This window comes from Teleopsis dalmanni, chromosome 2, assembly GCF_002237135.1.
Source record: "Teleopsis dalmanni isolate 2A chromosome 2, ASM223713v2, whole genome shotgun sequence".
Classification (NCBI taxonomy): Eukaryota; Metazoa; Arthropoda; class Insecta; order Diptera; family Diopsidae; genus Teleopsis; species Teleopsis dalmanni.
The window spans coordinates 167463992-167479552 of NC_051847.1; the positions used below are offsets into that span (position 1 = coordinate 167463992).

Sequence of the window (15561 nt, forward strand, 5' to 3'; positions counted from 1 at the left end):
ACTTTACGGTCATTGAAAATTATACAAAAAAAAAAACAAAATAAATAAATATATATATAAAAAAACTGTTATAAATTAAAAGTGTTGAATTATTAAAAATTAAAATAAATTGAAATATTAATTAATAATTAAAATTTATTAATGCTCAATATTAGACATTTTTACATATGTCTTTATAAAGTAAAGATTCAATTCAAAAATTGTTTACTTGTGACTTGTTTACTCTAAATTTTTATTATTATTATTTTTTTTTTAAATAAAAACAATGAAATTGGAAAAAAAATAAAAATGTTATAATTTGATAAAAAGTAATTTTTGGGAGCAGAAACGAAGTATACGAAAAATTGTGAATAAAATTTAAAAAAAAAAAAAATTAATTGAAAATGTTTAAGAATAAATTTAAAAATATATAAAAAATTTTAGTAAAAGTAAAAAGTAACTATTAAGATAAGTGCAATAAAAAATACTAATATAATCAATATTTCAATAAGAAAAATTAATTAAAATTTATTAAGTGATATTAACAAAACAAAAGAAAAAAAAACTAACCATTATTCTATTAAAAACTACAAAATCCTAATCCCAGTGAACATTGCAACAAGTTAATTTTAATGTTATTGCTTAAACAACGATAATTAATATTTATTAAATATTAGTACAACTTGCCAAATCTTAGTGTATAATCTAAGACACTTCAGACTTCTCAGAAAACTCAGAAAACTCAGACTCAGCTAACAACAGCAAAAAAAAAGTTGAAAGTGAATAATTTTGTTGTTGTACGTAAAATAAGAAAACCGCCAAAATTCTTACCGCAAGCAGCATGAATTCATACTTCGAACAAACTTCGGGCTTCTATGGCCATCCGCATCAAGCGACGGGCATGGGCATGGGCTCTGGTGGTCATCACGATCAATCGGCAACAGCTGCCGCAGCCGCTTATAGAAGCTTCCCACTATCGTTAGGCATGTCACCATACGTCAACCATCCCTTGCAACGCACCACACAAGACTCACCATACGATGCCAGTATTACAGCGGCCTGCAATAAGATCTATGGTGACGGTGGCTACAAACAAGATTGCCTCAACATTAAAGCCGACACCGTAAATGGTTATAAAGATTTATGGAATACTAGCTCAAACGGTGGCGGTGGTGGTGGTGGCGGTTCTGGTGGCGGCGGTGGTTCCGGATCGAACGGCTCAAATACCGCTAATGGTCAAAATACAGGTGGTGGTATGCCTGTACGTCCATCGGCTTGCACACCTGACTCACGTGTCGGAGGCTATTTAGATACTTCAGGTGGTAGTCCTGTTAGTCACCGTGGCGGTAGCGGTGGCGGTGCAGGCAGTGGCGGTGTGGGAAGCGGTCAAGGTGGTGGCGCTGGTGGTGTTGGTGTTGGCGGTGGTCCCGGTTGGAATGCAAATTGTACAATATCAGGCGCTGCTGCGCAATCGGCAGCCGCAAGCAGTTTACATCAAGCCAGCAATCACACATTCTACCCTTGGATGGCTATCGCAGGTAAGTCAAGTTCAAAAATGTTGTAAACAAATTATTTCCATTATTGAAACTAAATTATACAAATTGTGGAAAGCTGTAAAAAAGTAAGTCAGGAAGCTATTCTCAGAAAAAAAAAATATAATAAGTAACATCACTTGATCAGATATGCGCTACTTTAATTAATGTTTTCACTTTTGCCGCTGCAGAAAAAATTTTTTCAATTATTACATATTGCCAAACTTGTATTTTTCTCCCAAGATGGGAAGTCCAATCGCATGGCCACATATAGCATTAAATCAATTACCTCGTCAACATATTCCGCATTTCGTTCCCTGCACTTTGTTTTTCGTAGGTACGGGTATTACCTATTAAGTAGGTTTCTTACTGCTCCTGCCTGCTTATGCGGTGCGTTTCGAGCGAAGTTCCCAACAATCGAAAGCTTGCCAAAAGCGTGTCTTATTCTTGTTTTTAATTCAATTACGCCGTGTTAAGGGTCGCTGTCGGTGCCCTGCCGCTGCCCTGCTTGTATCTGTGAAGTTTTTATTGTGAATTTCCTGGCGAAACAAAAGTTCACACTACTTTTGTTGCTTCGATTTTTATTCAAGAATGTTTTGTTACTAATAATGTACACTCTTCACTCATTGATCCAAGCAAGATATCTTTATACAAAATACATTTCGAAAGCGTAAAAATATGATTTATAAAATTAATATAAAAAGTACTGAATTCAAGTGATTTAAATGAACTACTTAAGGTATTCCCTGTACTCATGAGTTATTAATTATTTAACCAAATTATTTATAAATTATGAAAAAATTAAAAAATATCTCAGGGGTTATCTTTAGTAATTTTAAAAGTTAAGCATAATGGTTTTCTTTAATTTCGTATTTATCTGAATAATTTTTAAATTATCATCCTTATTATAATTAAGGTTTTAAGTATAAAAATATTAATTCATAATGAATATAAGATTTATAGATGTGTATTAAATATATTATATATATTTAAATTTATTAAATATTTATTCAGATTATTTTTAAATTTAAGAAGTATTTCAAAACATCTAAGCTTTATAATATAGTTTTATGATATATCTATTTATATATATTTATTAAATATCTAAATTAATTTTAAATTATTAGCATACAAATAGATATTTCAAAAGTTACGTATTATAATAATATTTAATAATATTATTTTTATTAAGTAATAATAATTGTTTATTAATTATTTATCTCAATTAATTTTAAATCATAAAAAAATGAATATTTTAAGGGTTACCCATTACAATATTACTTAATAATATTAAAGTTTCAATTTATCTAATACTTATTTTTATGACTTCAAATCATAAAACAAAAATAAAAATGTTAATACTAATAAATAATATAATAAATAAATAAAAAATATAATAAAAAATAAATGTTGAAATAATAAACAAAAAATATTTCAAGAGTTTATGTATAATAATAATTATCAACACAATAATCATCAACTTATTAAATATTTATCTGAATTATGTCCAAGTTATAAATATATTAAAATTGATCTAATGAGTTAAACATTATAAAATAATTTTATATACCTAATACTTTAATTTAAATATTATTTTAATTTATTAACTATTTGCCTTAATATAGTAATACAATAATTCAGTGTACTGTTGTTTATTAATTAATTTAAATTTTAAAATTATCACAACAAATTTTGCGGGTAAAGCGTTATAATATAATCTATAATATATCAACTTCAATTTTTTAATCATGTCTTCAAACTAATTTTAATTTACAAAGATATAAATAAATATTTAAGGGTTTACATAAGATATCATATTAGTATATGTTGTTATTTGTAATATACTATTTTAAATTGACTAATTAATTACTGAATTATAGTTAAATTATAAAGATGTATAGAAACATTTTTTTGGTTAAACAATATTGTTCAGTTTTATATTATATCAATTTTAATTAATTTATTATTTATCTAAATTATTTTTAAATTATTGAAATGTTAGAAGACAGCTAAGAAGTAGAGAATTAAAATATGATCTAATAATATATAAACTATATAAAAATACTAAAAAACAATTGAAGGCTTAGGCATAATAATATTATTTCATAATACATCAACTTCAATGCATTTATTATAAATCTTATATGATTTTAATATATACAACTATTGAGAAACATTTAAGAGTTAGGCATTTAGATTTATTACATAAAGAATTAATTTTAATATATTTTAATAAGTGCTTCGTATTCCATACTATCTGTTTTTTGCAGTAATACATATAATATATATAATATATAATATATAATTTTTATTATATTGGTTCATTAATAATATTTAATATATTATATTGGTTTATCTACATTTTCTGTTATGATTAAAATAAAGCAAAGATGAAAATAAATAAAGTATTATTCGTATAAAAAATTACAATAAAATAAAATAAAACATAATAAAATATAATAAAAATAGTATAATAAAAGCATATAATAAATATAATAATAGAAATATAAAAATAATTAATAAATAATATCTTTAGATAAATTCGTAAATGATTAAAAAATGTTCTTATTATTGTAAATTAAATTTCATAAGTATTAATTAGCAAATTTTTTATATTTTATTGTTTTTTGTTATTTAGTTATACTAAATGAAGTAACATAAACAATTTCAAAGTTATATAAAAACTCAAATATAATATTATAATTTCTTTCTTGATAATAAAGTATTTATTGAAATAAATCGCCCATAGAGTGAAACAAAAAAAACTTCGAAATATCGGCGATATAACTCTTATAAATTATGATAAAAAGTATTTATTATAATAAAATCTTTTTAATAAAATATTTCACTCAAAAAAAAGGAAACAGATATATATATATATAATTAAATTGTCCATAGAAGTCTTGATCTGAGTAAAAAAATTATATACATATACTTTTTATTGAAACTTTTTGGTTAAAAAATTAATTCTTAGATGTGTGATTATAATTTAATAATAAATTTTTTAACTTTAATACATAAAACAAAAGTATTACAAAAACATTGTATTGACATCGACATTAATATATGTCGATACCATATATAAAATTGTTTTTTTGCTGAGACTAAGGTTGTTTTTTAGTTTAATATATCTTTTTTAATGCTGAAGGACCTATTAGTTCAGTTCTTAGTTGATTTTCAAATTAATTTTAATATTAATTCACAAATAAGTAAATAAATAATATTTATTTTAATAATATAAATGAAAACAAACAAAAATAATTTACACAGATATTCTGGTCTACTATATAGACCATCTTTTCCATCTTATATATCTTTTTCATATGTTATTTTATTGTTCCTTTAAATTTTAATCTTTTAAAGCATTTATTATTTAAAATTTCTGCTAAAATGAATTTGTTTTTTATAATAACATTTGTTACCCAAAACATAAAAACAAAATTTTATTACATAAAATTTTTATGTATTATTAAATGGAACACATAAATCATAATCAGTTAAAAAAAATCTATATAAAACATATTTTTAATTTTGAAACTTTTTATATAAAAAATTTTTTCTTGAAAATATGATATTGAATTTTTTGCGAACTTGCAAATTTTAATTTAGACCTCAAAACTTACTAATTTTAGAACTTATAGAATTTTATTATAATAAATTTAATTTATTTAATTAATAATTTTTGTATATTTTTATTTTTATAGAATTTACATTACTTTTTTTGGGGGTTATCGGAAAGCATCAAAATGAGATTGATGTTGTTATATATTGCTTGTAATATAAAAGCTTAATATATTTTAGTTTTTTAAGTAACAGTATTAATTTGTATAAAATTGTTATTGTTCGTTTGGTTATCAGTTGATAAAAACAAAACAAACAAACTATCTAAGATAATAAAGTTCATTATAAACCTAATGATCGGTTGAAACAACAGTAGTTAGTACAATAGACTATCTCAAGTTCCATTGTATGATAGTCCTCAATTCATTAATAATAACACTCATTGTTAAAAAAATAATATAAGTTCACTTTTGTTAAAACTTGAGTTATTTGGCATATAGCACCGTACATATATTTCCTTTTTAAAATATTTAATTTAATTAATTATAATTTCTTCATAGACTAGTTAATATAAAATCGGCATTTATAAAAATTAAATCCAATCAAAGGCAAAATCTAAATTTTAAATCTCAATAATTTAATCAGACTTAAGTTCGATTATTAAATAACTCAAATTTTCGTTCATTCTTAAGAGGAATGTACATATTTATGCAAATATTTTCGACTACTTCTTCAATGTAGATAGTGAAAAAACATTAGTTTTTTTTCCTGATAAGTAAACTATATATTCTATATAAAAAAAATAATTAACTTTAATTAGAATATAATTAAAAAACTTAAATATGATTTCTTTGACAAACAAAATTTACTTTTTTTTTGCGATAAGTAAAAAGAAAATAAATAATTTTTTCAAATAAAATTAAATTTTATTTATTAAATTATACTTTAATTAAATCTAGCATAATTATTAAAAATATAGTTGCACTGAAAAAACTATTACTAATTTAATTATAAATGCAAATATTATTACCGCTTTTAATACATTTCTGGTAAAATCAATTGACTCGAATATATATTACGAGTATCGCAGCAGGTGTTAGTGGACAACAGTTGTATGCGGAAATGATTTAATTTCTTTAAGTTAATTACAAAAAATATATATTAAAAAAAAATCATGATAAGTTTATGACTTTATCACCAACTGATTTTTAGCACCTTTAACGACTTTAACACCTTTAAGTGTTCACTTGAAATTATGAACGCTTTGTTTACTAATTTTTTGTCACCTCAACTTAAATGAACGCGCCGTGCCACACAGCAGCGTCCTTAATAAGAACAACTGCAATTTGTTCAGCAACATAAAAACGAGCAGCAACAATTTTGCAACACTTCTCAACACCAAATTAAAAGGATGTTTTTAAAAAAATAAAAAAAATAAAAAAAAAGTAAAATGGTAACAAACGTCACAGCAGCTAAAACAATAACAATAAAAACAGAAAATCCTTTCGGCTTGAATGCAACTCAGTTGTGTTGCTCTTACTTGCCTGTGTGTATGTGTGTGTGTGTGTGTTCTAAAGCCTTTGTAGAATACCAAGTGAAAATCAGCAGCAATAACAATAATTAAAACGGTAACCTTTTATAAAAGTGCACAATTCACACACATACACACACACACACCGATACAAGTACACTTCGAGTCATCGAAGAAGGAAATATAGAAGGCGGCAAGTTCATAACCAGCCGCAGCGCTTATTACTTCTAACAACGCAGCCATTAAAAAATTATTGTTATAAAATCCTTGCAATGTTCTTACGCAGCAGTAGGGCGAACGCCGCAGCAGTAGAGCAAGCAACAGTGACTCGCTTTCTTTAAATCGCCTAAGTATGTTCGCAATAAAATCCTTGCGGCACAAAAGGATGCACTTCGCAGTGCCTTCCACTACGCGCCTTGCAGCTAAAACAGTACACTTGGCAGTTAAACAACTGCAGCGTCTAAACACACTACACTACACGGCACAACTAAGTAAAAGGATTGAGAAAATGAAAATATTCTTAAGATTAAAAAAATTCTTACAAAAAAAAAAAAAGAAAAATAAAATCAAAAAAATAAAAAAAAAATGTCAAACTGAAAAATTATTTAATACAAAAAATTACAACAACAACAAGAAGAAGAATTTAGTGTTCTCTTTATGCTTGAAGCGTACACTAAATATGCTATACAATGTAAAAATGCATTATAGTTTTAGTCTAGCATAAGTAGTGATATTTCATTTTGTAGCTGTGATATGTCTGCCATTTCAGTGAAATAAAAATACAGAAAATAAAAAAAAATAACATATACCATTTGAAATGAAAAAACTTATGTTACTTATTTTTAGATACTTTATCATGTCTTCAATCTTTTCCTGCTCTCCTCCGTACATACAAGCATTTGCTTGAATTAGATTTCGTCGAAAAACTCTACGAAAATTGTTTTAAAAATAAAATTTCAATGAACTTGAGTTCAAATTGTTTGGTGATAATTTTTTTCTTATAATTTTTCTTGTTCTTTCATCTAAGATTTTACCAAAAAAAAAATATTTATATATTTTCAACGGAAATAAAATGGAATTTATATTCTAGTTTTATTTATATTTTTTTCTTACTTTTATATGAAAATATTAAAATAATAATTTATATAAAATATTTAGATATATTATATCAAATATTAAATCTAATATATAGAATGAGTTGTTGCAGACCAAAATAAATTATCAGAAATTTTCAGAAATTAAATTAGTTCGGTCAGAGCTTTATTATCATATGACATGATGACAAATCTGGATGCTATGGTCGATAGTCTTAAATTTATTTTAATATAAGTTATTTGAAATTAAATAAAATTAAATTAGTTCTAACAGATATTTATGATACTATGACGTGATGACAAATGGAGAAACTATGTCATATAAATATGTTTTAAACTATGTTTTATACAAAAAACATAAAACAATATTTCTTTTAATCTAAAAATTGTCATTATTTCCGTTTATAATTATATCCTTCATTTATAAGCAGATTGAATTAAAAAGTTTAATTTAATTCATTTATTATTTATTTCAATAATATGAAGCACAAAGGTTTTCAGTCTGAATGTCTTCAGATAGGTTTATTATATGCAGTAATTTCAATGTCGCAGATATAATAATTAGTTCATAAAATTTGTAAAAGAATCACATACAAAAGTATAATATTATTTCTTATATGTTTCCTGATACGTGAATTCGTCAGTCTATGGCCAGGAGCCTCCCGTCAATTTCGACGACAAAGTGTCGTTTACCAATCCCAAAAGAGACTATACTATCGCTATTCTGTAGAAGCTGTAAAAGCTGAATTTGAAATCCAGGTACAGAATGCTGGGTTCAATATCTGAATTAACTCTTCCTAATAATATTCTCTTATAAAAAACTATTACAGCATCAATTTAATCATTTGGAGTAGAGTTGTGAGGCATAGTTAGTGAGTCTAATGTAGAAGATAATTATAATAATCACAAGATAATGTGAATATTCATAAACTTTTAATTCATTTCAATAAAAATTTTGATTTAAATTGATGTATTGTCTACCAATATCTTGTGATTTCTTACCACTGAACTTTTTTTGTGGGTTTAACAAAAAAATCATATTCACACAGGCAATTCTTCAATTCTCAACACTTAGAAAACGAACAACAGCAGAGTAACTACCGAGCTTTTGTGCCCGCAACTCATCAAAAATTTGCTCAAAATAATCCAGTTGTATGGAGGATATATAAATAATATTGAATTTCATACCTCATAATAATGTTCAACCAATATATTGTATTTACTTTTACTTCCGTAGTTCCAAAATGAATTTTAATATTCAATATATTGATCCGTAATACATATATTTAGTTACCGAAAACACCTATATGCGCATCCATATTGAATGAAAAAACATGGAACGAAATTTAACCTTTTGAAATAAAAATTTTGATTTAAAGTCATAATTCCAAATTCGCAGACGCGACCATTTAAAAACTCTTCCCAGTAGAATCAGCTATTCTGAACAATTTTTTCTACTATGCAATTTGTCAATATAGCGTATTGTTATAGGTACACTTTTGAGAGCTTCAACTCTACAACACTCCTACAATTTCTTGATGGACTTCAAAGTTGGGCATTTGTGTAAGAAACCTAATCGATATAGAAGTTTTTCATTCTATACAAATGAATCTATTATAAAGTGTGTTAAGTAATACTAATAATATAACTATATTGAATTTAGAAAACATATGAAATGAAGAATCCTAATTGTGGAAAGACAGATAATAATACACTATAAAAAATAAAAAAGTATATATATATATTGTCTATATATTTCAATAAGATTAAAAACAATTAGACATCGTAATTAGAAAGCTTAATATATATTATTAACTGTATATTATATATAAATACTTGAGTATGTTATATTGAAGTTAACACATTATTTACACATGTTTTTATTATTTATTATTATGTTTTTATTTTAATATTATTTATGTGTATTTGTTAGAGATTATGTAAATTTTTTTTTTTATTATTTTACATTATTCTTAATTCACTTGCAATTATATTATTCTGTAGTTACATAATAATAAAAATATCTTATCTTTCGCAATGCTATTGCTTAGTACTTATAAGAAAAACTATCTTCCACTTACCATACGACATTAGAAGATATTCTTATTTGAATTTATCTTTACGATGAATTTGACGAAAATAAAAAAGATATTTTCACCTCAGAGGTGAAAATGATATTTCTCGAATTCGCCGCAAGGTGCAATAAAATAATATTTTACGTTTGATTTACGTATGATTTGTTGGAATTACAAAATATTATATATTAACAATTTAAATTATTTAAAAATTAATACTTAAATGTTTACAATAATATTAGAGATTTTTTCTTAAATAGTTAAGAAATTTGTTGAAAAGATTTTACTCATAATTTATCAATTATGATTTGTTTGATTAATTACTTTATTTAACTTAATTATAAGTTAAATAAATAATTACTAATTACATTAGTTAATAATGTATTAACTCAATAATTAAAATTTTAAAAATTTTATTAATATCAACTTTGTGTATAAAATATAATTTTTATTTATTAAGACTACATGTATCTCAGTTTGTTATTCGAACTTTTGCTTTGGATTGTACGTGTAGATTTCATTGTGTTTTTTTACACATTCTTATATTTCTTTCTGAACCACAAATTTCTGAATGCTTTTATTGTAGTTTTTGTGGCTTTTATTTTTATTTTTTCTGTGGTATTGCTTATAGGAAGAAGTTATGAGTGTACGTACACTCAGCTCACAGAAAATTTTGACACGGGTCAGACCTACAGACAACGTCACAACAACTCGTAAAAACGCATTTTTCCCTCACCTCTTCTGGTTTTGTTTTTTTTTTCTGTTTTTTGCTTACTAAGTTTTTGACTTATTTTAGTGTCTTGATGTCTTGAGAATTAGTATGTGCATTCAGAAGGCTAAGTTATTTTTTGTATATATTTTCGCATATAAATTAAAAAATTAATATACACTCTTTGGTGTAGGCCAAATCTACGTAATCTTTGTGTGTTTCTGCCAGAATGTTTCATTCAATTTTATAAGGAAACTTGTACCGCGAAAAAAAACGCGGGCTGTCTTTTGTACGGAAATCATACTGAAATACTACTAAACTGCTAAAAAAGTTAAATGAGAATAAGATGGTTGTTTATTATAAATACTTAACATTTTTTTTAATGGTAGAATTCACACAAATATCTACTTATGAATTAAAAATGTGTTATTTAATTTTTAACAATATCTTTAATAATATTTTTAGGAAATTTACGCAGTTCCTATTTATTGTTTAAATATTTTATATTCATATCCAATGACATATATAAGTCTTTGTAAGTATTTATTTTATTTTATTTTATTTACTTTAAGTATTTTGCAGTATATATTGTAAAATTTATGTACATCACTCGTGAATATATCTTTTTAATATTTTTTAATACATTTTATTATTTTCACAGTATTTTAAATTGTTTAAAAAATCATAAAGTTAGGCGCATTTATTAACCCCGAATCCGTAAATTACATTTATGTCATGTTAATAAGAACATTTTAAAATTTCTTGATTTATGAATATTTATATTTTGTTTTTAAATAAATTTATTACCTTTTGTTTTACTCATATACTGCTTAAAAAACAAAAAACAAAAAAAAAATATTTAAGAGGAAAATATTTATAAATACATTTAGCTTTTTTTTTTTAATGAAACCATACGACAATGGCCATTAACTGCTTCGGCATTCATAGACCAACTTGATTAACTTGCAAAGTCCACTGCTGAGTTGGTGCTCTGTCGCCGTCGTTCAGATAGAAAAAAGTCGCTGGGCAACAATTTTAAAACTTTTCTATTTTATAACCCAGACTATACCGTACTACACCACACCAAACCATAAAGTTGGATATAGTCAAGCGATATATATTATTAACATTATTAATGTGAGAATTTTAAAATTTATTGATTTTATTGCCCATTCGATTTATACTCTTAATTAAATAGAGTTTTGTCATTCAAATTTATGCGTAATTGTAATGTTAAGGTTATGAAAATTGATAATTATTTGTCTATTAATAAAATCAACATTTATTGCTAAATAACTTAGAATATTCGAAGCTACATGTACTGGCATCTGAGATCATTAATATTAAAAGTAGTTACGGATTATATGGTTAAATTAACTTAAAAGTCACATCAAGCAGGATTTAAATATATTTTAATTGGGTTTTTGTCATTTTATTTCGCTTTTTTTTACATTTTTTAATAGTTTTTTAATATTAGTTTTATATTAAATCATTTTTATGGATTTTATATTGAATAACAGATACGTACATGAGCATTTGTTCAGACATTTTAGAAATTTAGTTGCGCATACGGTCGTGATGTATAAAAATATTACTTCAAATTTAAATTTTAGTTATAATTAAATCTTACTGTCTGTTTTTTTTGAGTCATAAGTGTATGACTAACACACACCGTGACATAAACACACCGTGACATTTTATTTTATATTAGATTTATCAATGCAACTTTGATCGTTAGATTAGTTTAGTATAATGTGGTCTGCGTTGCATAAACCAATTGGTCCGTCATAATACCGTAGACGATAGGAATTTATGATACTATAATGATAGAGCTAAACATCAATATACACTTTGTAATAGATACTTTTCGTTTTTAATCTCTATTTCTAAGCTAGAGTCCCAACACATTTTTTAAGAACTTAATGGTATATAAAGCTTACCCTAAGTGCAAAGTTCTAGTAGCATTTGTGTTGAGTGCAAATTAAGTTCACAAATGAAAAACAAAAACTCCCTAGTACTTTTTGTACTAAAAAATAACTTAAGTACGTTATTGCGTACCCTTATTGCGTAACTTTAGTATAATCGTAGTACTTTTAATACGTAATTTCAGTACAAACGGTCTACCCTAAGTACGTGATTTTAGTACAAACGCTTAATCTTAAGTACGTACTTCGCACACAAACAAAATACTCTAAGTGCGTGGTTTTAGTACAAACGTAAAAACAAAAGTTCGTGCTTTTAGTACAAACATAATACCACAAATACGTGATTTTAGTACAAACATAATACCACAAGTACGTGATTTTAGTACAAAAATAATACCACAAATACGTGATTTTAGTACAAACGCATAACCTTAGGTACGTGTTTATCATATGAACGTAATAGTCTGAATGCTTAGTTTTAGTACAAACGTACCACCACAACACTTGATTCCAGTACAAACTGAACGCACTTCTCTATGTTCTTGATTCTAGTACAAGTGCACTATCTTTAGTACGTACTTCTAATACAAACGCAGTAACCTGAGTGCGTAGTTTTAGTTCAGACTCACTGCCCTAGGTGTTTAGTACTAGTGGAAATGCACTACCTCATATTATAGTCCATTTTTTTAAGAAGAAAGTCCATTGAACAACAATAAATTACATACTAAAAAGTAACTAAAACCAATTTTAAAATTTAAAACTTTGATCAATAACTTATCTAAAAATATTTATTTTATTTATTTATTTATAATATTTAACTAAACTAATTCTTCTAATAATGATCCTAATATCGATATTTAGGGGCCTAAGTGTGCCTTACTCATATTAACAAATTATTTATTTCCTTTTAATGTTTTCACCATCGAAAGATAAGGATTCGGTTTACTTTTTTTTTGGATTTCTTTTGTGTCCAATACAACACTTGATATGGAATAGCTCAGCATCAGGCATTCCTTGTGTGGTCATTGATCATTTTTGATATCAAATAAAAAACGAATTTGTGTATTCAAAAATCAATTCGAATTCGCTAATTTTACAACACGGCCGCCTTGTGGTGTCCGCGCATTTTTGCGAAATTTCTTAAGCTTTAAATCATTGGTCCTGAAGGCTTTTAAGTCATTATCGATAAATTTTAACATAAATTTCAAAAATTTGTACAATTTTTTCACACTTTTTTTCAGTTATATTTTCAAAAGTTTTCGATTTTGTGCCTCTTTTATTTTATTTAATCTTATTAGGTATTATTTGACACTTTTTATGAATAAACCTAAGTACAGGTAAAATCAGTTCTTGGCTTTATTTAAATATTAGAAATTTTAATATTATTAAAACGAAATTATAATTATAAGAATGAAATTGTTAACTTATATAAAATTTATAATTTTACTTAAATATTATTTATTTTCAATTAATTTAGTGTCAATATATTATACTATGGGATGTGTTATAGGCAATAGAGTCGAATAATATACTCTATAAAATATATGTGAAGTCAACTAATTAGCTAACATAAAAGTGGTGGAAAGTTTTCTAACTCTATTTACAATAGATATGGGTTTCACTTTAGGTTTAGTTGAACTGACCGTACAGCTATCGAATGTTTCAAAATAGCGGAGCAAATGTGGTTCGACAAGCCCACACTTCAAGTTATACATATAATAATAATTCTAATATATATATAATACATATAATATGACGCGTACATTAATCATGAAAAGCAGATCAACTGATTAGTCTTGTTCACTCTTCACTGTTTAATATAATTGTTGTATTGACGGGACCCTATCTTGTCAGTAGATATGCCTGTCAATTAGGGGGTTCTTTAAACGATTATAATCGTAGTCAGAGTAATAAGTAAAGCATATATCTCATTTGTTCAACCGAAATTTAGTCAGACAAGCACTTATACACTGTAGGGTATAACTTGCTGTATTAAAACCATGAAGTGATTTCCATGTGAGTTCCATATTCAATCTAGAACATTAGTCACTATTTTAAAACGATAAAGTGATATTCAGTTTTAATATATGGCAGCCTAAGAACTGACAAATCCCATCTAACGCATTACCAACTGTACCTATTAAATTAACACTTTAGAGGTGATTTAGAGGCATAATATAGAGGTATCTCTATCAAAATTTTTTGAAACAGACTTGCACCACCCGTTGATCAGCCAAAAAATTTATTTGACTAAAAATAGTTTTTGGATTTGAAAATTTCGGCACTATTACCATTTTTTTCTATTCATATATAGAGTATGGGAAGTACTTCAGCGAGATATGTTTCACGTGTGATTAAATAGTTGTCCACTTCAGAACACTGACGATACCCGTTTTCTAAAGAGAACATTTTTTTGCAAAAATATTATAACAAAAAATAATTGATTCTATTAACAGAGTTCACTTAAGTACTATTTTCAATCATCTTAGCATGTCCTGAAGAATATTTAAAAATTATCTTGGGTCCATAAAACTTTTATATCAGAACTAGAGTACCCCTACTAAGTATTCTTTAGAAGTTTAAGTACCCAATAGAATGGTCTAAGCAATTTCTGAAGAATACCCAACAGTTGGGTTTATATTTTTTTGTGTACCAGAACTATAATAGCCATGCAGTTCTAAATATTTATTTTTGCACCATTTGAAAAGTTCCCTTAAAAATAAGTAATTATTGTCTTAGTTGGGGGACTTCCATACCACCAAAAATTCTAAGGTCGAGAGTCAAATAGCTAATTACTATCTTTTCTTTCTTCTACTATGTATTAAAATAAGTAGAAATATATTACTTATAATACTTGAAGTAAAATGGTTACTGATTACTTTTAAATAAAATATAAATAGAAAAACACTAATTCTCCAGCAAAAGGTCATTAATGCATATTTTTTTCTAGAAAAATGACCTTGAAAATGTGAAAATAATTTTAATGTCCTCATAAAAATCTTGTCATATTTCCGAACAATAGAATAATTATTGACCTTTTCTCTTCTTGTGGACGACTGTTGCGAAACAAAACCCTACACCATTGATTTAAGGTAAAATTTTTGACCAAAACTACAGGTTATTTGGAAATATCAGAAAAATGAGAAATAGAAAAA

The 15561-nt window shown here is 25.6% G+C and overlaps 1 protein-coding gene across 1 annotated transcript in view; it reads left to right on the forward strand.

Annotated features, from left to right (window-relative positions):
• Positions 1–593: 593 nt before the first annotated feature.
• The window catches only part of LOC119676117 (homeotic protein ultrabithorax-like), a 131356-nt gene continuing 116388 nt past the window's right edge, over positions 594–15561 (forward strand). The window contains exon 1 of the mRNA XM_038087346.1: positions 594–1517. Coding sequence (XP_037943274.1) covers positions 821–1517 — 697 coding nt within the window. The 5' untranslated portion in view covers positions 594–820. The remainder of the gene's footprint in view (positions 1518–15561) is intronic.